This window comes from Puntigrus tetrazona, chromosome 18, assembly GCF_018831695.1.
Source record: "Puntigrus tetrazona isolate hp1 chromosome 18, ASM1883169v1, whole genome shotgun sequence".
NCBI lineage: Eukaryota > Metazoa > Chordata > Actinopteri > Cypriniformes > Cyprinidae > Puntigrus > Puntigrus tetrazona.
Window position 1 is genome coordinate 20723374 of NC_056716.1, and position 24796 is coordinate 20748169.

General features: G+C 36.4%; 1 protein-coding gene across 3 annotated transcripts in view; it reads right to left on the reverse strand.

Annotated features, from left to right (window-relative positions):
• shank3a (SH3 and multiple ankyrin repeat domains 3a) overlaps positions 1–24796 on the reverse strand; it is a 225513-nt gene that overhangs the window by 50775 nt on the left and 149942 nt on the right. For all 3 annotated transcript variants that reach the window (XM_043264469.1, XM_043264470.1, XM_043264472.1), the window contains 2 exons: positions 22135–22319; positions 20582–20605 (listed from right to left, as the gene is read on the reverse strand). In XM_043264469.1, coding sequence (XP_043120404.1) covers positions 20582–20605; positions 22135–22319 — 209 coding nt within the window. The remainder of the gene's footprint in view (positions 1–20581; positions 20606–22134; positions 22320–24796) is intronic.

Consider the following 24796-nt stretch of genomic DNA (forward strand, 5'->3'; position numbering starts at 1 on the left):
ATCTGTTTTCCAGATTGTGATAATTAAAGACTATTGGCCTCATTTGGCTGTGAATGCAGTGGTGGGCATTTTCCAGCATCGCCCGAGGACACTTTGTTTAGGGAAAGTTTCCTGCTGATTTAATGGTTTGCCAGGGATAATTGGATTTGCTGTGTCAATAACGGTACTGATACTCGTTAACGTTCTTTTGCTTTTTCAAATGCAGCTGGCGGTACATGTGACTGCAGTCCACGGGGTTATTGATCGGTCGTGTCTGTGTAGCACATATGAACCGTGATCTAGCAGATCTGTAGCCTCTGGCGGTGCGACTACCGGCGTACGTAATAATCTCATTTGCATACAATTGTAATTAAAAGCTAACAGGAAGTGGGCAGGGTGGAGAGCGCGTGTTGTGTAGTTACAGTGGTGGGCAGCAGAATGCTGACTCCGGCGGTACAGTATGTGTGCGGTGCATTACAACAAGCTCGGTGCTTTATTCAATAACCACGACAGCCCGTCTCACATACACCACTGCTGGGCTCTTACGAAATTAATCTGCTGATCCACAAGCCCACATGCCATACACTGCCTGATGATAACTCGCTGTGATATTTTAGAGCCCGTCTCACAGGGAATTATGGGAACTGAAGTTCGGCGAAATTAGAAAAGAGCGGAAAAGAAAAAAAATTAAACTCATTGGGCTGAGACTGTGAAGAGAAGAAGAAGAGAAGAAGAGAAGATATGAGAAGATGAGAAAAAAAAAAAATTATATTTATCTTATTATATATATATATATATATATATATATATATATATATATATATATATATATATATTTTTTTTTTTTTTTTTATTAATTTATTTTTATTTTTATTTTTTTCTCACAGTCATGAGATATAAAATCAGAATAGTGGTAATTGCGAGAAAAAAAAGAATTGCGAGATAAAACTTTGTAATTCCAACTTTTTTTCTCGCAAAGGTGAGTTTGTGTATTGCAAATGTGACTTTTTTCCCCTTTATAATTGTTAGATATCAACTAGAAATTGTGAGATGAGTCCAATTCTGAAGGGGAAAAAGACTTTCAATGCTTTCAATGCAACAAGACAAAAGTCTTATAATATTCTCACGATTATAAGGATATAGTGTGCGATAAATATATATCGCGACTATAAGAAAAAAAATCTGAATCTCGTTTTGCGTGACGCAATTCTCGGATGATCCGTTACGAGACGAAAGAGAAAGAAAGAACATTAGAATGAGATCAGAAGAGATGAGAAGAAATGAGAGGAGGCGAGAGAAGAAGAGACAAAAGTGATGACAGAGCTGAAAAGAAGAAACAATACGTAAAATGCCAAAAAAGATTCTCTGTAATTGTTTAAAAAGAAGAAAGGATGTGAGTTTAAGCAGAAGGCAGAGAAGCGAGTGTCACTGAGGTAAAGAGTGAACAGCAGAGATGAGAGAGAGTCACGACTCCACAGAGGAGAAGTGCAGTGGTGCAGTTCTGTGCTCATTGGTATGCTGAACCCTCAATGAAGAGAGAGAGAGAGAGAGAGAGAGAAGGATAGCGTTTCTCAATGATATCATCAACAGTCTAAAGGCACCAGGACTGAAATAGTGATTTGGATGCTCAGGAATCCCTCTTCTTTTCATCTCCTTCCTTCTGTCTTTCTTTCATTCTATTTTTACTGCATTCACCTTTTCCCTCCATCTCTCTCGAGCCCCAGGGGTGCAGCCCAAAATAGCCTGGCTTGGAAGTTTTATGACTCCAACCTCAGAGTCTCGCTGCATGCCCAAACTTCACGTCACCACCTTAATCTCTCCTTCACACACACACACACACACACGCAGCTCAACAAAGGGAATGATGGGAGATGTGAACAGCAGCCGCTGGGCTATTGCGAGCCATTGATAAGCACACAACTAATGCACTGGATGAAAAATATTCAGATCACCGTTGGGAAGCTACTTCTTTTCTCAACATCTCTAATTTGACTGGATTGAACCAGCTCGTGGATTCTAGGTGACGTCAACAGAAAAGGAAAGTTTTCTTTTATTATTAAAAAATTAAATAACATTTCCTATTGAGTTTAAAATAGTCCAACTACGGTAAAAAATAGTAAAATTAGCGTACAATATCACAAGAATATAATTGTTAAATATATATATATATATATATATATAATTATACGATTATATACACACATAATAATATATAAACATATACAGTTGTTCAAAAGTGGGAGTCAATAAATTTGATTTAATTTTGATTTAAAAAAATCTTAATATCTTAATTTCTTAAGTTTTATGTTCACCAAGACTGCATTTATATAATTGTAAAAACACTTTAAAAATGTAAAAACACTAATATCGTGAAACATTTTTAAAATGAATAAATAACACTGTTCTATTTGTTCTATATTTTTAAAATAGTTATTTATTCCTGAGATAATAAAACTGAATTTTCAGCAGCCATTCAACAGCATTTTTTCCCAACAAAACACAACAGTACAACCCATTGGACACATCTTGTTTTAGTTATATACATAACTTATATATATATACACATCCTAAAGCTAATTTATGGTTGTGATTTTTGACTTAGCAAGCAGTAGTATCATTTACAGTACTTCTATATCTAGTGAAAACAAACAATCAGACTATGCAAGTCCGCACGCAGAAAGAAACATTTCTTAAAGATGTTTTAGATAAACAGACAGTGGCAGGGAGGAAGAAAGAGGAAGCTATCTGTCCACATCAGCTCTGGTCATAATCTCCTCTCATTGTCACACACACCTCTGCTTGGTTCTCCACCACATTCACTCCAGAGCAATTACATTGAGATGCTGGATGGACGCATATTGTGAGAAAAAACGGAAGAGAGGGAGAGAGAAGGTGAGAGAGAAGATTGTGAGAAAACGAGAGAGACAAACCTCTCAAAAGCCAACGCATGAGCTGCATATCAAAGCGATGGATTTGCTGGAGCCGGAGGGAGGCCGCAGAACACGTGGAACGAAGAATGTAAGAGCGAAGAGCAGCTGGGAAAGTTCTTTTGTGAGGCGGTCTCTAATGGACATGCAGCGAGAAACCTGTTTTGAGGAATGTTCTGCTTTTTAAAATGAAGCACGAAGCGCACGAGCTGCAAAAAAGCAACCCAGGACAACAGCGTATCCCAAAGCTACCCTTAAAACACATTTACGTTGTCCCTCCTAAACGTTGTTCTCGTTCTGAAGAATGTAAAAGGTTCAGAGCTGCAGGCACATCGCCGCTGGGTGGTCATGATTATTAATGCTACCAATGATTACATCCTAGAAAAAAATCTGAAGCCAGAGTAGAGCTGGAGTGTGTTATGAGGTTATAGAAGGAGTTCCCATCAATTTTGACCAATGAATTTCCCACTTATTTATGATTACTAGACAAGAAGATAGTACCCCGAAAAGAGCATCCTCCAGCTAATAAAATATTATGCATAAATAAAAAGAATGGTAACACTTGTTAACTATTAACTATGACTTTTCCCTCAATAAATTCTTAATTTGCTTCTTATTAATAGTTAGCAAGGAAGTTAAATTTAGGTACTGGGTAGGACTAAGGATATAGAATAAGGTCATGTAGAATAAGGCATTAATATGCGCTTAATTAGCACTAATAAATGGCTATTATTCTAGTAATATGCATGCTAATAAGCAACTAATAGGTGTAACTGTAAAATAAAGTGTTACTATATATATATATATAAATTAGGATAATTAAATTTAAATATAATTGTAATAATACAAATTATATCAAATAGGTACCATAATAAGAATAATTATCAAATAATAAATGCATGTATTAACGTGTAAATATATAGTAAAGGTTTAGATCTTTTTTTATTTTATATTACATGGAGACCTGTTTGAAGCTGATCTCATTAGAAACATACAGACTGACAAATCTACTGTAAATGATGAACACAGCACTGCAATTATTTAATATGTCTGTTTAACGCAAGCTCAATTTATGGTAAGAAAACTGTAGATGAGGAATATTCAGCATAGCAATTATTGCCTTCAGTCAATTGATCTAATTTAAAACCAGCCCTGATTATGGTTTGTATTCACTGAAGGAAATAATATGCAAACGATTGCTATGATTTAATAACAAATACACAAATGTTATGATTTTTTTGATTGCAAGGTTTATTTACAACCATCTTGTTCTATTCATGATCACGAGTCCTAATTAGCAGCTTTATGACAATCAGGTTGATCTTTATGACATTCGATATCATTTACAAGTGTTTTACAAGAAACCTTTTTTTTTATTTTATATCTTACATACATAACAGCCTTAGGTCAGTAATTAAACTTGAAAAAAATAATAATAAGGATAATTGGTCAATAAAACATAAAAAATAATAATAACGCAACACATTTTTTACAATAATAATAAAATAAATGTTTAATAATGAACAATACACTGAATGATATTTTCCTCAAAAACATCTGTAATTATTATCAATGTTGAAAACTTACGCTTAAAGGATTAGTTCACCCCAAAATGCAAACGATCCCAGATCCAGAAACATAGTAAATACTTCGGTAAAACACTCCATGTGTCATCAGTGGCTCAAGTTTTGCCACGCTACGAGAATCCTTTTTTATTTTGCACAAAAAAAGCAATTTACTCATTTATATTTTGGGTGATCTAAATCTTTAATATTTTTGTGGAAACAATAACATATTTTGATATGATAAAACTCGAAAGAACATTTATTAACACTATTTTACGGTTGTTTATTAGCATGCATATTACTATAATATTAGCCGTTTATTAGTGCTAATTAAGCACATATCAATTCTACACGACATTATTCAACATTCTACCCAATACATAAACCCAACTAACCTAACTATTAATAAGCAGCAAATTTCTGAATGGAAAAATGTGTAGTTAATAATTAAGAATAACCTACTGTAAGTGTTACTGAACATTTATTTGAAACATTTTTTTTTTAAATTTAATATAAAATATCTTTTACACGTGTTTGTATATGATGAGGTTATATGGTAGTGACTGATTCAGATGCATATTTAATAGCAATTTTCATTCTGTTTATTCGGTGTATTTATGTGCTTGGATAAGTAGGTGTTCTATTAAACACAAAGGAAAAGCGTGCCCTTGATCGGGTCTGCAGGCATGCTTACATGCCCAGAGAGCTGCCCTCTCCCCCACTAGCGTGCTAATGAACTAACACAGCCAGAAACAAACAAACCCGCCTTTTGTTTTTCCCTCCTCCTCCCTCCCATCTTTACCTGTTTCTCTACACCGGGTCGATCTTGTTATGTGCAGTTCGTTCTCTCACTAATCCCGGGCAGCTTTCTTCATTGATGAGTCAGGCACTGCTCTGTTTCACAGCGAGGCCTATCAAAGCATTTCCACACCGGCTTCAATCCACCCTTTGTTCTAATCACAGTCGGACCCCTCACCTGCGCGTGAGTCCACTCTTTTCCAATATAAGCCATATGGACGCACTCCGGGAATTCTGAGCTTACTATTCTCAGCCTCTGACTCAACCACACACACACACGCAAACACACACACACACCGTTTATAATCTACGACTCCGTAAGAATCCGACCTCGTTGGTCGCCTGAACCGAATCACCGCATCTCGTGCTTAAGCGCCTAAACTGTCATGATGGCTGCGCGGTTGGACGTGTAAATGTAAACATAGAGACGTGTAACAGCGTGTTTCTCTTAAACCTAATTGCCATCACGGAAGGATCCGGAAGGGGAGCGGACAGCATGTGCACCGGCAGACGGAGGGACAGGCTTTCTTCTCCGAGTTAATGACAGAAATCCCGCGGAGGGGATTTAGGCGATCTGCTTTTTGTTTCCAGCCTTTAGAGCAAATCGCAGTGTGTTGGAAGCAGGGCGGTTTTCCGAACGGGACTGGGTTGGCTGGAGAAGGAGAGCGGCGTCTGGTTATGTCTGCAATCATCACAGTGATGTCCTAATGAAGAAAAAGCTCCTGTGAATCACCTCTGACTGCTCGCTGTTGCGCAACATTCATGTCTGGTCACCGCCGCTCTGGAAAACTAATGAGTAAACATGCACTGTAAATCCCACCGGTCATCATTAGATTGTCAGATCACATGTAAAAAAAAAACAAAAAAAACAGTAAGCCATGCAAGACCATGCAGTACAGGGCTTGAAAATTAACATGCTATAGCTAAAATAAAATCATTTATTCTGGGCCATTTTTATTTTTAAGTTGTAGTTTATTCGCTAGTTTATGTATTTTGAGAGATTAAAAAAAAAATGGAATATTTACAAAGTAAATTAACTTTTTACAGATTTTACTAATGCCGCAAAATGTATGAACCACGATTTATTGATGTTCATCGCTTGAATCTTACTGTAATGTGTTTGCAAAGTAGTTCAAACTGAAATGATGAATGACTTCCAGGGAGTATTCTGCTTGAAAACAGTCACTGTTTTTGCATTTATGTTTGGGTAGAAATTAAGCTACCAGTATTTTTTTTTTTTAATGAACAGCGTTATTTGATTGTACTGCATATTTGCCAGCCCACGTTTTTGTTTTTAAGTTGTCAGCCACCACCAGCATTTTCATTTTCTTTTTTACCATTTCTACAAAAATGGTTTAGATTAGGGAACACTTATTCACTATTAACTATGACTTTTTCCTTAATAAATAAAAAACTAATTTGCTGCTTATTAATAGTCAGTACGGTAGTTGTTAAGATTAGATATTGGGAAGGATTAGGGATGTATAAGGTTATGTAGAAAAAGCAGTTAATATTTGCTTAATTAGTACTAATAAATGACTAATATTCTTGTAATATGCATGCTAATAAGCAAATAGTTAAGAGACCCTAAATTAAAGTGCTAACTACAAAAGTCCAGAATATTAATATTTGAACAGCTAGATGCATAAAACAACTTTAACTCACAACGTAGAGGCCAAAAACCACTCGACAGGAAGATTAGAGCTCCACAAGTTTAGTTTGTCATAAATCTCAGGCTGTTTTGCATACGATATAAGACTCAAGATTAAACTGATTTTTGGTGAAATGTAAATGATGTAAAGATTCATGTAAATGATATTGATTGTCACAAAGCTCGGCCTGATTGCTTTAAGCTGCTAATTAAAGCAGTGGGACTAGTGATTATGAATAGAACAAGATGGTCGTAAATAAACCTAGCAATCAAAAAAATCATATTTGTGTATTCAAATGATGTATTTGTTAATAAATCATAGCACATAGAAGCAATTATTTGCATATTATTTACTTCAATGAACATAAACCATAATCAGGTCTGGTTTTAAATGAGATCAGTTAACTAAAGGCATTAATTACTATGCTGAATAATTCTCAAACATAATTTTCTTACCATAAACTGAGCTTGTTTTGACTCAGATGTAAGAAGATGCCTCCTACTATACACCATGTGACCCTGGAGCACAAAACCGATCAAAAGTAGCATGAGTATATTTGTAGCAATAGACAACAATATATTTGTATGGGTCAAAATGATCATTTTCTTTTTTTATGCCAAAAATAATTAGGATATTAAGTAAAGATCATCTTTTATGAGAAGATTTTGTAAATTTCCTACTGTAAATAAATCAAAACTTAATTTTTGATTAGTAATAAGCATGAGGCTTCATTTGGACAACTTTTGTGATTTAAACTTTTTGCACACATCCTGTTCTAACGAACCATAAATCAATGGAAAACTTATTTATTCTGCTTTCAGATGATGTATAAATCTCAATTTTAAAAAAGCTGGCCCTTATGACTGGTTTTGTGGTGTATATATATATATATATATATATATACAAAAAGATACAAAAAGGCTATAAAGAGCAAGTTAGTACAAACACTCAATGGTGGTTTAAAGTGAGTTTTGAGTAAAAGTGTATTATTAATCTCTTTATTTGTTTTATATAGGATGATACTAATGTTAGCTTTAATGCAACTGCAGGTGCAGTCATAATCTATTTAGACATAATACTTCAGGTAAGGTCCCAAAAAATATTTAGGTGCATTTATTTAGAAATTCTTTTGATAATAGTTTACTGGGACTGAAGCAATGTGGCTTGTTAAATGTTTTATGCCAGCATGATACCGGCTGAATAAAAACAGAAGAACGATGCTAAGAAAATAATGTCTCATAAGTTACCTGGTGACGGTGCGAAAAACCAGTTTGTCATGCATTTGTTTATTTCAATACATTTACAGGAAAATCCTAGTATTTTAAATGTGCGAGTAATCGTGATTAATCACAGTTCATGACAGCACTAATATATAAATAATATGATTATCTAATGTAAAGAACTAGATTCAGTTTACAAAGGTGAAACTATATCCAAGTTTCATTAATATTATAGCGTAAACCTACATCATTCGCCACGATTATTAGAGAACAATCATCCGGCCGGATCAACAAGCACCACTGATTGCAGCAGACAACAGAACACTTCCCTTCCCCCCAAACAACACACTACAGAGAACACCAATCTTATTTAAAGCACCGATATTTAGAACAGTTAGACCCAGAACACCATTAGCAGCCATTAACGCAGCCACTTTTTCTCTAGCTTCGCTCTCTTACCTCACTCAGTCTCGCTCAAAGCACCAGATAAAAGAAGTTAGAGAAGATTAAACACACAGTTAAAGCATTTCTCTCTGACAGCAGGCCGACAGGTACAATAGTCCCACGGAAACGCTCTCGGTCCATCACCCCTCCCCCTGTATTCTCCTGCATTAGTGATTTTGTTAACACTGCGTGACTGCTTAATGAATTTAATCAGAGAGAAAGATTGCAAAGTTCACCTTTGATGAGCGATGTGAGGTGAGAACACTTCTTCGCTGGGAGAGTTATGCGCGAGACTGACTATTTTTCATAAGTGTTGTTGCATTAACAAGCATTGGCTGTAGGTGTGGGAGTTTTTTGGGTTTAGATCCAAATTAAATCAGACCCTATCCTATGCCAGTTTAAGTGAATGACTATAAATTATATAACAAAAAATTTAAAATCATTATATATTCACACTCGTGTTTCTTCAAACCTGTTAGTGTTCTATGTATAGACAATAAATCACAATTTTTGCTTTCATGATATATGTGTGTGCTCTGTGTATATTTATTATGTATATAAAATTATATACATACATTTTGAAAATATCTGAATGTTCATACTTGGTCATATCATTTATATTATAAATAAATATATTTAAATTATACATTTTTTTCTGAAATATCAATCAATCATTTTTATTTATATAGTGCTTTTAACAACACAGGTTGCATCAAAGCACTGAAATATATCTGTGTTTATATAATATAAACAGCATACAAGCATATATTATGTAAACCAAAAATTGTATTTTAATGCTATTATTTGCATTAATATATATATATATATATATATATATATATATATATATATATATATATATATATATATATATATATATATATACATACTGTATATATATATATATATATATATATATATATATATATATATATATATATATATATATATATATATATATATATATATATATATATATATATATATATTGGCTGGTGCTCAGATAAACTTTTGTAAATAATACTGTTTCTGTGTCACGAAATGTAGTTTTTTTTTTACAGAGAAAATGTACAGTAGTTGTTTAGACTTCAAATATTTCTATTTCTATTTGAACCTTTTCTTCAACAATTTCAAATTGGAGGTGTAAGCTCCAGGGGGCTCATTTTTGGGTGAAGTATTTCTGATTCGCATTCACTGTCAGCACGGCTTCCCCAGGTTCAGATCAGCAAACAGCAGTTTGTTTATGGAGGGACTCCATCACCGTCAGGATCGCTGCTGTGGTGGAGGTGGAAGTCTGCAGTCAGCAGCAGCAGTGACGGAGGAAGCCCCTCTCTGCCCCATCACACCCACACGCTGCTTCAATCTATTGATTAGTCCCTAGCTATCAGAACATCAATCATGGGCTCCTGATCAATGGCGCTTTGTTGGTGTGTTCGGGCTGCCCTTGGGAACAATGGGCCTTCACATGAAGCTGTGCTGCTCAGGAACTCTAACCATGTAGAAAAAACACAGCCTTATTTCAGATGCCTGTTGCAATATCATCATTAATGTGCGTTTTCATAAAGGAATAGGAGAAATGTTACCTGTTATACTATAAATATACTGGATTTTGTTATTGGATATAAATGTGAACTGTATTTTAAAGTCGTGTACTATATTTAAACCCATTTAATGTTTATAAAGGTCCTATCATACTAATTAGTATAAGCACACTAATTATTTCACTTTACACTCTCCAATTAAACATGCAATTGCATCTTAAAGTCAACACTTTAGTCAGTTTACTTTCACAATGTGACATTTTAGAACAATATGGGGTATTCATTGATAAAAATATTAGATAAGACTTTTATAAAATACATTTGAAGTTACAGACAAAAACATCAATTATATTTAAGGTATAATTTTTTCTAAATCGATGATTGAATGAATGAATAAATAAATGTCTACAGAAAAAGTAAATAAATGTGGACACAAAATATATAATAGATTACAAAATACAATTGTTTTTAATTTAATTATGATGTCACAAGCATGAATCTTCAAAATTAATATTCAGGATTTTATTTTTTTTTTTTTGGCTTTACATTGTGAATAAACACGCTAACTTGAATGCTTATATTCCCAAAAAGCAAGTAAAAATGTTTTCTTAAAAAATTTAGATAAAGGTCTCTTTAAAAATAAAAAAAATCACACGATGCTGTTCACAAGATAAACCCTCTAATTAAACACCCTCGAAGTGTGAGTGAATCATAGTTATGAGAGAAAGAAAAAATAGAGAAAGATACAACATATACAACATACCCCAAGCAGAAGGCAGTTGTTAACCCAGGTGTGTGTGTATGTGACAGGTGGTGTGGATGGTGGGGGGCAAAAGTTTGGGACAAGGTAAAGGTGACAGAGAGAGAATGCAGGTGGTCAGCTGTGACAAAAAAAGTCAAAATGCACCGAGTGGTGCATTAACCTTGGGATCAAAGATATTGCATACAAACGAGCGCAAGCTGATGTAAGCAAAATACTGACTCATTATAAGCAGACATAAGACGAGTACAAACACCAACACTCTCTCTCAGAAATAAAAATTGACATTTGAAATGATTTTCAGAGATAACTACCACGTAGTCACTTATAATAACTCTCATAACCAAACCTAAAATCATCAGCAATAAATGCAGTTCACAGTGCAGCTAATTCTGGCCAAGAATCACCCTTTTAGATATTTCTGTGATGCAATCTAATCGTTTTAAAAAGCAAAGCTGAGTATCCAGGTGCACTTAAAGACATCGTTTTTACTTGCTACTAAGAGTCTAAACAAGTCAGATGGATGAAACTATGTGGATTCATAAATTAGAGAAAGCCAGCCAATCAGATTAGAGCTTACCGTTTTGACAAACACACACACACACGTGTCATTTCTTAGTCTAACACAGAAGACTATATAAAGAGCAAAATATCTATATTCGTCTAAATACATATCTGTTTTCTAAAAATGTATTTGAACAAGGACTGCATTTATTTAAATAATCTAAAAATGTGAAATAATATTATAATTCAAAATATCTGTTCTCTTGTAATATACTTTAAAAGGTCATTTATTCCTGTGATGCAAATCTGAATTTTCAGGATCACTACTGCAGTCCATAACTGTGCTTCAGTATTCATTTTTTATTACTATCCACATTGTGCTTCTTTTTTTGGTAGGCAACTTCATTTTAAACACCTCAATATTAACTAGTACCATATTACCATGCAAATTATTGGCATATAGGCTTTTTATTAGGACTTATTACATTTATTAAACACTTATTATTCTAATACATTTATTATTCTATATACTTAAATTTAACAAGTACAGGAGTTTACAGTGTTACCTTCTCTGAATATATCTATATATATGTGTTTAAAAAAAAGGTTTCAGTACAACTTCAGATATGTATATATATATATATATATATATATATATATATATATATATATATATATATATATATATATATATATATATATATAGTCATTTTCATCAATTTAATGCATATATACATTTATAAATAAATACATTTTCAAATCTTAGTATTAAAGCTGGACTATTCGGCAAATGGTGTGTATCCTAAAGCTGAAAGTGCAGATGTTCAGACTCGGTGTATTTACACCATAAAGCAACATATGTTCTACTCTGTCACCTTAATAAAAGTTGTGAGTGAGTCAGCACAAATGCACAGACCCTATGATACACAGGCATGAGTCAGCAGAAAGCCTCTTACGGCCATAAGCGGGTTGATGAGATGGGCTCCCTACAGCTGCAACAGGACAATGAGAACCTACATCAAAACCGCCATTCATTACACTGACAAACGCCATAAAACATCTACAAAAACACACAGGCACAAACATAAATCTAATTCAATCATCTGCGACATGACCTTGCAAAACATAAATTAATGCTATTCCGACTTACAAACATCTGTATTTATGCACACTTTAAATCACATTTCAGAGGGCGGAATCATTTCCTGACTGCTTCTGGATGCAGAACTGGGTCATATTTTTTCTGCATACATTGCATGGGAAATAATTTTTTATATATCTGGCACATTGGAGAGCGATTACACCGTGTCGAACACGCATCGCCCAGAGCGTCAGTGCATTGTGGCCATTTATTTGGGTCACTGTGTCTACACCACACGACTTGGCAGAGTCCGACCAAACACAAATATTTTCATATCGCCGAGAGTTTAACTTTGACAGTGAAATGTCACATCATTTGGCAAGCACGCATATCACATTGAAGCACAGACACCTGTTGCTAAGAGACAGGCAGATGTGCTCTTGTTTCGTGAATAATACAGCTGCGGTTAACATAGTTACGTACCGACCGTCAAAAGCAAGAGATCGTGCTCTTGGCACGGAGAGTGCTAGACCCTGCCCACGGGCCGTCAGGACAAGTGGCTGTTTACAAATGTTCACTTTAAGAACAGCAACACACTTCTCGACAAATACTATAGTAACTAGTGGCCTCTTCAAATACCAATTCCATTAAGCTGCTTTGAAAAGTAATAGGGCTCTGTTGAGAGAAAACGCGGCCACACAGTAACGCTGCCTCAAAGCTAGTGGAGAAGCACAATTGAAGGTAATTTTTTTTTAACTGTAAAAGAATTGCGGTTTTACTGTTAGCCGATGGGATATCTTTAATGAGGTGGACGAACATGCCAGGAAATGTTAGAGGAGCGAATCAAACACTGTGATCTATGATGGATGTTTGTTTAAATGCTTACTGTGGGTAAAGACTATCATTAAAGTCATGGAATCGATATTTAGGTTTGTTGTCCTACGGTCAATGATTCATCAGCTAATTCTAAGATCGCATGTCTGTGTCTGGAATTTTTTTCCTCAATAATATTTAATCAATAATCTTATCAAAATTTAAGAACCCTTCCTAATAACCGATCATAGTGACAACCCAATCAGCTCCTGATTCAACAATTCAACAATTTTTACTCTTTCAACATCCTGTTGCATTTGAATTACATCATATTACGAAAGTAAAATGGGTTATGAATCCCATGTTATGTTGGCTAATCAGCCAGGCCATTTGCATAAGCAGGAATGCATTAAGGTGCATCCGAATCCTGTCTACTCCATCGGATCCATTTCTGCAGGCGGTAAAGATGTATCCTTTACCAGATATAATACATCACATTTGCGCATGCGGTTTTGAAGCTAAAAGTGAATCTTAGAAGTGAATAATTATTTAATTATTTTTAATTCTCTATCTAAAGATATAAACAATTATATTACATTACTGTACATTTTTTGCATTCTGCATTATTGCATTAATTACCTTTTATGAGTTCATCCATTCTTTGAAATACAAACCCATAATTTGCACTGAAAGTATACACAGTAAAAATAACATTTCACATTTTCAAATTTGTATCAAAGGTTATTGAAGTATGCTTTCAGTCGCTCTACTTCAAAATGTCATGTTTAATTCAATGTGCCACTTGCTGGTTCTTTGTAAATACTACAAATTTGTCCAGTGTATTTTTGGTAAGTGAACAAGCCACTAAATATTTAACTGTTCGTTGTCAACCATTCTTTTCCCCAGAGTTACGTCTTCCGCCATTTAAGAGAGCATCACATGCTTTGCTCTAAGCGTAAACGACCGCGGATGCACGTAAACAAAGGCCGATTACGTCAAAAGCACCCGTATACGTTGTGATACGCATACGCACAAAAGCCATGATAATCAAAACTAAACAGACATTTTGTTTTGGGCACAGTGTCAGAGCTAAAGGCTGCTTTTTTGCATTTAAAGATACATACAAAATGGCCATTTTCAAAAAGGTATAATAAATGATCTGTGAGTTATTTTGAGCCGAGGCTTCACAGACACCTTCTGGGGACACCTGAGACATATATTACATCTTGTAAAAGGGGTATAATAGGGGCCCTTTAAAAGGAAGCTTCATAGAAAAATGCTGCTTGCTTTTGGCACAGACTCACTGAATAGCGAGCAAGCAAATCGACTTCTTTCAGTTCCAAACAGCCATTGTTCCAGGACACAGCGTCGAGATGGTGTCCTTTAACCCTTCCTTCGATTAAGGCCATTTTTGAACCAAGCAACTCAACGGATTCGCTCCCATTCAGGTGAAGATGCATTACTCAAACTGCCCTACAGACTTTGAACTCTGAAATGATACAGTCACATGGTCTTCGATTGAACCAGCCATGACTTTGTCAGAGAGTAGATTATCAGTGTGAGCTCATGTTTTCCCAGCATGCTCTAGTCTCGTACACCTCTACTTATTAATCTTTAAGACAGGCATGAAAATGGAATTGCTGCAAATAACAGCCAGATTAGACATTCACAAACATGATTAATGACTGTGGGACACTCCCAATGCTTCTGGAATATTAACGACATCATGCGTGGGACGGCCACGTTTCCGTTACGCTGTAAGACTATCGCATGCATCAACGCCCACTAATGTTAAACAACAACACCCATAAGACCAGCGCCCGAGTTGATCTCTCTTGAGTGCCGACAAATTGATTCCAATCACCGCTGACATTCTGATTGAGCTTAACAGGATACAACTTTTAATATTACCTCGTTGTCGATGGAACGAAATGAGCAGGGAATGCATTCAAGATCATGCAGGCCAGCATTAAGAGATGAAGAAGCACTGAAACTGATTACAGATATAAAAACAGACACAAATCTATTTTAATCTACACCTACAGCAGACTTTTTTAACTACTGTTTCTAAGAGAATACAGCTGAGCTACACGGGTAAGATTACCTTTATCATCCACAGAACCACGGCCATCCTCCTCCTTCATTTCATGCTCTACATAATGGTCTACATAGGGAGATTCTTCTAATGACATTAAGAAAAAAGGGAAAAATGAAATGAATAAATGAATTTGACAGCAGGGGACATGAAACACAGAATATAATCGTATTTACACACCGTTAAAAGATCTTATACAACATCATAGTCAAAACGACTAAAAAGTTTATTTCTAAATGTTCTTTCTTAATTGAATCTTATTTTCAATCTTCAAACTAAATGTAACGTATGCCCTTCCTATGAAATGAGTTTTCTTTGCTGTTTCGGCTATAATGTGCAACAGTTGGGTTCCAATAGTAAAATATCATTTATTTTACACACATAGCAATCGATTTCGAGCAATTTAATCCTATATAAAACTTTCGAGACAACATACCATACGCTCTTTAAGTTAATATGTTGTATATATGTATATATGTTATTTCAAATAAATGGGATCCCCGTTTCTGGACTATGGGGGGCGGCATTATTTCATGGCATTATGTCAATGATGGCGAATAGTTGCACTCGGTGAGTTACTGGCACTTTTTTCTGCAACACGAGTCAGAATACACAGTTCAGAAAATATAATTCTAATAAGACACCATATTGTGACGTTTTTGGTTGTACTTTTCACCGAAGGGCGAAGCGATGTATGACTTTCCCAGCCATTTTCCTAGCAATAAGAGACGGACAAAATAACGGGAAGATGCCTGTAGACGAACAAAACTTCATAAAGACCCATTCCTTTGTCCTCCCCGACTTAAGCTCCTTTGACTCTTAGTAGACCACAGCTACAGAAAGATCTTACAAACGGCTGAGACAAGAAATGCTACGCTATCCCGTTCGGATGTAAACATACCCACGCTTATTATTGTTTCTTTTCGCGGATTTCCCTCGATATCCAGGGCATTTAGACTTCTTGTGGAGAAAAAAAAATCATGCTCTTTCATTTGCTGTGGTCATCATATTATCACTTCATTTTCCGAGTTGTGCATTCTGAGTTGTCTAGCTCACCGAGTCCAACCATTTTACTTCATCAGATGAATTTACTTCATCAAAATATTAAAATATTAATAACATAAACCATTCATGGGTTTTCTTCTACATATTTCAGTAAGGGACATCACTTACGTTTATTTATATTTAAGATTATATATAAGATTTCACAGTTTCCCAAAAAAATATTAACCAGAAGAAAAAAAAAAATCGTAATTATTATATGATATTAATAAGAAAAGTGTCTTCATCAAATAAGCATATATAGTTTTATAACGAAGTATAGGAAAAATATGCTATCTTTTACATAGTTGTATATGTATAGATTTTTATTTATTTATTTATTTCTCTCTCAACCTGACAATGTTTAGGAAGAAACAATCTGGCATCTTAATTAAGCCACATATAATTACTACACTTTAACCTTGTCTAAACTAGAATACTGATTTGATCCTGATCCGTAATTTTTTACATATGAAACATAGCGTAAATCAATGCCTTCATAGAATGGAAGGCTTCCTAAAATGAAGGTTTGACCCTCTTTGTAGGGGCATTTGGACACACACAAGCACACAGCAAACCTCATCCATCATTTCATCCTTTTTTCCGCTAAAACCTAGTAACCTACTGCACTGGATCTACAGGGATCTTCATTCTATTGGTGGTCTGTGGTCTCAGACTGGTCCTGTCTGACCTAAAGCAGTCTACAGAGTCCAGCAGGAACAGCGCAGTGCACAGGGCTCTACACTAATGAATTTACCTTCCTCTTCACTTTCTTTGATAGACTCTGCCAGAGAGAGACAACACACATACATCAGTTCTCTACAACAAGACAAAGTGTAGGTATGTGGGTCTACAGTGCTGATTTTACTAGTGTAGAGAACTATGTCTGTACTATAGATATCTTTTGAATATGATATAAGAGCTATGAAAGTATTGAGGAAAGACAGGTGGAGATGTGTGAGCTTCATGTTTACCGAGCATGATCTCCTCATAAACATTCTCTTCCGTCAGAAAATGGAATGAGAGGGAAGAGAAAAAGTCAAGGTAAAGACGGAGTGAAGGAAAAACAGGTAAACAGCATTGTAAGAGGGGCAGGAATAGATAAGTGTTAGACATACTGGCTCTTTGAACAAGCCGACAGACAACAGCTTATTGTGAATGTCAGTCGTACTCAGTATTTATACTGGAAGTCCTTGGCTGGTGCTTCCAAATTTGATGTCTATGATTATCCTGACTTTGTAATTATAGATTGGTACTTAACTCTTGTACTCAAATTGAGTATGGAGTAATCAGAAATAGCGATATCACATGAACTGGTTCAAAGTTCACATTAAAAAATATGTAATAATTTCGAAGCATATACCAGTATATCATGTCTTTATAACGTGACATCTCTCAGCACCAGAAGCTGTTGGGTAAAAACAGTAACATTTGGTTTCTCTCAAGTTTTGGTTTCTCTGAAGTATCAATCACATATCGAGCCCGAGATGTGACCCGATCTGCCCCAAAAATATCTTTCCTCGGTAGCAGGTCTCACCCCTGTGATGGGGATATATTTGCAGCACTCATCCGTTTATCACCCGCGTCCTCAAAGCAAGGCTGAAGTTAGTAAGCTCCAATGAACTGAAGCCACAAGTCCAAATGCATTTCACATCTCTACGAGGCAAAGGACCATCAAAACATTCCCAGATGAGCACGCTAAAGGTTATCAACCTGAAGTCACGAGCGGGTTTATTCAGTCCTCAAGGTCTCGCAGACATTTGCGCCACCAAACGTGATTTTATCAGGGAGTGAGAGTCTCCAAAGGTGAACTAATGCGATTGGGGCGCAAAATCACGCACACAACACTCTCACTGGGTCTCATTCACCAGTAATTCTACACAAGTGGCATACTTGGATCCAAAGAAGAGGTTTTTAGACAAAATCTCTGGATTATTCTAGATGAGAAAAAATTACCATAATACACACTCTAAATAAAGCATATAAGCTTTATTTAGCCAAATGTATTTATTTTATTATATTATTTAAAATGCTGAAGTGTTATGAAATCATCTAAAAATAGAATATACAAATAAAAAAATTTAATACTGTGTAAAATTAAAATCTTTTCTATCAATTGTTTTATTAAGCAAGAATTTACTATATTTTAGACATGTAAATCAAAATGTTTAAAAAAATAAAAATTTACCTTCATACAGTAAAAATAGCAGACATCTCTCAGTCTAGTTCAGCAGTTTAAGATACACATGTATTATATATATATATATATATATATATATATATATATATATATATATATATATATATATATATATATATATATATACAGTATAAATTTATATAAACCCAAATTCAGCATACATTAAAGTACAGAACTGAATGGTTAACAAATGAGACCCATTGCATAGATAGCGTTGCTGAAGCTGAAAACGAGTTGTTGTTTTCCCAGCAGTGACTCCTACATTAATGAACATCCGTGAGTCAGGCATTATGAATATATCAGGAGCTGGGAGTCACAGAGAGATTGCTGGTTGCTCGCTCGTCTCTTTCTAAGGTCACAGAGGTGCTACAAGAAGAGAAGGCGCACAGGAAATAGGAACATTTTTTGACATATGGTGCTGTTACGTCAGAGATGCGTCGTGTGTCCAGCATATGGTTTGTCCTGGCAGTTTCTGAGCTGGCACAAGCAGCATGCTGTCATGGAGCCACCAGATTATAGCGGCAACTCCATCTCCACCAGCATAGGGATGCTGGCACTTCACGGCCACTAATGCACCTGATGTCCAGCGCAGGAATGTGAGTCAGGATATTTTCAGAAGGAAGCGTGTGCATGCAGCTGTTCTGGACTGAACCAATACATGTCCCAATTACAAACAAGACCTTTACGATACCTAAGGTGCCAGACATCAAAGAGATTAAATTGATTATGTTCTCTCAAGAACTGATAGTAGGAGAACATCATTTCAAGACATTCAGAAAATATAACAAACCAAGCTAATAGGATACCAAAGATCTCAATATGATAATTTATTATCAAATCCATCCAAGAGTAATTATCTGAGTTATGCAATTCACATGAATTTTACAGTTATACTGTTACCATGTCAACTTTTGACTTATTTGTTTCCTTTTAGTACATTACTGAAGACATTTTAGGAGATTTTGAATAACTAGTACCTCCACGAAGTCTCATGAATGCAAAGCACAATATAATTATGACTTACATTCAAATGCATTCCATCTGCATAAATATATAAGTAATACTGGATGCAGACATTCAGCTCATATGTGTCATGTGCAGTACATGTGTATTCCTCACCAGGAATTTTAAAAGAAACACCTAAGACAAAACTCATTTTTAAATGAAGCACAACTAGGACCTTCATTGAGTCTTGAGAACTGCAATGAAAAGCAGTTCTGATCAATAATACTAACAACAACAACAACTTCTATTTAGATTTAGATTTTGACTGTCAGTGGCATAAATATATACTTTACTCACATATTAATCCCACTTATGTCTATGCTTATTTCCCACAAAACATTTTAAGAGAAACATCTGATACAAAGCTCAGATGTAAATGCAGCATTACTAGGACATTTATTAAGTATCAAGAACAGCAATAAAAAGCATAATTTTAATAATAATAACCACAACAACGACTCCTATTCAAATTCCTTCAAGACCAAATGATCTGAGCTCTGCCAGCGGCATAAATAAATAACTCTTTACTCACGCCACACGCAAATATTCATCTAATGCATATTTGTACTTCTGTGAAGGAGTTTTAGTAGCAACATCTGAGACAAAGTTAACACTTAAATGAAGCTCCACTAACTTTTCTGGGCTACACATGAGCAACCTCAGAGCAATAACAGCCTCCTCTGGGTACAAGCAGAAGACATTACACTCTATTAAAATGCTTTAAGCATTAAATGTGACAGAAGTCAGAATATGTGCTTCAAGAGGGAGGAAGGAAACAAGGTAACATTGCCATGTATGTGTTCAGGGTGCCGGGTACACATGTGTGAACATGCAGGTAGGGCAAAGTGGAGAGAAATAGTTACTGAAGCATAAAAACACCGGTGTAAGGGGCTGTGCACGGGACACACACACTTATACACACTGGAGGGCAGTGGGATGGATGCAGAATTCTTTACCTTCCACTGCGTTTGAGTGGTAGTCTGGTTTGAAGCATGAATGGAGACAAGAACAGAACAACACATAAGCCATGAACCTGAGCCATGAGCACACACTCACACACACACACACACGCACATCTACAGCATTCATTCACACGCTCAACAGTGAGTATGAGTTACAACCACATCTTTTAATACAATCGCATGTAGACAGCACAAATTCATGAATACTGTCTGAGCCGAGTCTCCTCTGGAGCAAGATTCCCTAGCGCGTAAGCAAGCGAGCATTTTCCTTACAGCTGAGCGTCAATGTGTGTGTGTGTGTGAGATGTGAGAGACGGTCTCCAGAGAGCAGTGTTTGACAGACGACAACCCTTCGTCTCCCCGTTTTGAGGCATACCAGAGCAGATGACATGTTAAAGATGGAAAATCATGTGCATCTTGTAAAAACAGACAGTCTGTAGGTCACTGTGTATCCAGCTACAGTCCTGTTCATAACTCAGTCAACAGATCTAGTTCTACAGGATATTTTCTGCTTATAGCAATGTTTTATTGTATGCAACAGATATTGGGTCCCCAGCCAGAATATCGTATATTCCAAATGACACTTTATAAATTAATTGAACAGCTGTATTTATTTGCAAACATTTCTTTTATTTTTAAAGAATATGTATTATATGTGTGGCATTCATAAAATGATTAATAAAGCTATATAAGTTATTTATTATTATTAAAATATAAAAAGATATATATGAATTGCTGAGCAACGATTAATTGTGATTAATCAGATCCAAAGTAAAAAAAGTTTTTATGTGTACATAACAAGTGTGTGTACTGTATATACTTATTATGTATATAAACACACAGACACGCACACATACAGTAATGTATATATTTAGAAAATATTTATATGTATTTACATGGATATATTTCTATTCATACAATTTATATTATAAATAAATATATTTAATATATAAACATATATTTTTCTTAAATATATACATGCATGTGTGTGTGTATTTATATATACATAATAAATATGTACACAGCAAACACACATACATTATGTACACAAAAACATTCATTTTGGATGCAATTTTTCAATGCAGAGTACTATAATAAATACACATTAAATTTAGCACATATATTTTCTAAATAAAAAGTACAGCTGTATAATAAATTTACAAAGCATGAACACAGGCAAAATCTAAATCTAAATTAATTTTTTTTTCGAGAGAATGGCATTTCGACCACTAACTGATATTACACTATTTTAGTTTAAATAAATAAAGTTGAACTTAAATAATCCACACAGCCTTGTTAGTTCATAAAAGTATTTCCCCTTCCATTACACATGATCATGCAAAAAGCTTTTTTCTAGAAAGTAACAAGACTTTCCGGACAGACTGATAAAGACACTAAAGATTCCAACAAATCAACTCTAACAGCATGAGAGACACATTGCAACACGCAATCTGTGATCACAGAGCAAACTTGGACTAACCCCGCCCCTTTTCCAAATGATTGACAGCTGTCAGGTGCTAAGCGATTAGCAGGGAAAGGGCACTCACCTTTGACCCTCTCTCCACGGTTCAGCTGGATCTCTCCCTCTCCCTGCGGCGTGTACGGTTTGACCACGATGAAGGTGCGCCCCGGCACGGCGCTGTAGAGTTTCCGTTTGGGGCCCCGGGCTCCTGAGAGTGTGTGCGAGGGCCCCACGGGAGGAGGGCTGGGGTCCCGCTGGACCGTCCCCGGGCTGTAAACAAAAACATAGGTTACCGTGGTGATGCCCGGCAACTGGTAGCCAAATCCGGTGGTCACCGACATGGTCCCGCGAGAAGAGTGCGAGCGTGTGTGCGTGCGCGGGTCTCCTCCTCGATATTCCCGAACCGGCCAGGGCCAGCGTCAGGTGAAAGCGGCTCACTCCCTCTCTTCCTATCCCTCTTCTTCTCCTCCTCTGCTCCTCTCTCCTCCTTTCTTCCACCTCTCCTCCCTCTGAGCGCTCCCCGCCCTCCCCCTCGCTCCCGTTAACGGCTGCCTGTCGCGAACGGCGCCGAGCGCTCGGGCTGCACTCGCCGCGAGTGGGGCATGTTCACTCCCCGTGGCTCTGGTGCACACGCTCGCACACACACACGCGCTGTGACGCGGCTGCGCCGTTTCCCCGTGGCTGGGCTGGTGTACTCCCGCCCTCATTCTATCCGTACGCGGACGGTCGCAGACGACAATGCGCGGGCGCCAGGGGTCCAGATTGATTAGTGTGTGTGTGTGTGGGGGGGATTGAGCACGACTCACCTCACCCCCCTAAAACAACCCTGCACCCACAAACACACACACACACACACACACACACACACACACACACATTCAATCCTAGTGCTGTAATCAACAGCCCCTCCTACCCCTCTCTCTCCCTCTCTCTGCCCTCCAAGTCCTCCCCTCCCTCCCCTGTCTCTCTCTCTCTCTCTCTCTCTCTCTCTGTCAGTAAGACAGCTTCTGAATGTTAATGCAGCTGCAGGCAAAGTGGCTATAGCCCTGTCTCTCTCATTCATCGCAAATCGTTCACCCATTCATTCCAAACACACACACGACAGCGAAAAGGCAACATCCCAACATGATTCCTGTTTCCAGCCCAGTCAGAAATGAAACTAGAAGTCCAGCAAAACACACACACACACACACACACACACACACACCCACACAAGAGAACAATTTTTAATGGGCTGTATGGTATGGTAACTTTCCCTCTGTTGGAACTCTGCTCAGATGTTTTGGGGTGAATTCATTGAGAATGACTCACGCTTGTTTATGCATTGTTTATTTGGGCTGTTTTATACCTGATACACTAAAGGTGCTATGCAAATAAGGCAAATCACACAAGCATGCACTGAATTAAATTTGCACAACATAAGTGGAGAAGGCAGCATACTTCAATAATCTGGCAAATTTCACACAAACACACACACACACACGTATTACTTAAATATATGTGTGTATATTATATTACATTTTATATACATAATTTTTATTTAGCTAAAAGATGTATGTATGCATAGTTTTAATATATGTTAAATTAAATTCTTATATTTATATGTATAGAGAGAGAGAGAGAGAGAGAGAGAGAGAGAGAGAGAGAGAGAGAGAGAGAGAGAGAGAGAGAAGACCAGTATGTAAGGTGAAAGGTTCGAGTCTCAGGTCCGACAGGGTGTGTTTTCACGGTGTGTGTGTGTGTGTGTGCATTCTACATGGGTTAAATGCAGAGCACAAACATACCTGGACACAAGTCCCTTCACTTCACAGTTAAACTGGATTGCAGACGGTTAGTAAATATGTAGCAGTTTTTTTGCTAAATTTTGCCATGCAAAAACTGGTGCAACCGTTGCTTTCAATACTTTCTTATAGTATTTATTAATCTTTTTAACATTTGTTAATACAAATACAGCTGTTTATTGGTCCATTTAACAATTAAAAATGTGTTTTTAAATTTTGATAACATATTTTATTTACATATTTGATTTTGATAACATAATAGTAAATGCTGGAATCAGATTAGTAAGTATTGTTAGTTTAACTAATGTTAACAAATCTAACCTTGTTGTAAAGTTTTACTCTTAAACCTTTGCCTTTACTGTCAAAATCATTCGGTCTGAACACACATGCATATTCACACACTCTTTCCAGCTATCTCTCTCTCTCTCTCTCTCCATCTATCCCTCGCTCTAAACATCGAGCTCAGTGACGGCTTTCCAATTACTGCAGCGGTACGGGGCTAGAGTGACTGCAGCATGTAAATGCAGAGCAACAAGAAAGAGAGGGGAATTTAAGGGTGGAGATAATAAGAAACCGAGAGAGGAAAAGAAAAGGGCCGTAAAGCAAAGATGGATGGAAAAGAGAAAGTATCAGAGAAGAAATGATGGACAGAGGCTGTAAGAAGTGAGAGAATGGATGAGAGACGGAGAGGTATGGAGTCCTGTCGTCACGGTTTCCTCTGACTCAGTATTGATCAGTCAGAGCCTGTAATAAACATCGCTGAAAATCATCGGCGGGTTCTGCAGTAATACAGTATTTCACACACATCAATCATCATAAAACAGACATAGACAGCCTCTGACAAGTGTTCTTTTTATTTAGGACATTTGTAAGACGATAGATTTGAGGCCGTGCGCAGCCTGTAGATGACATTAACGTCACACTCCGCTCTGTTTGATCTCCGGGCCGATCGGACTCTTCCCATGC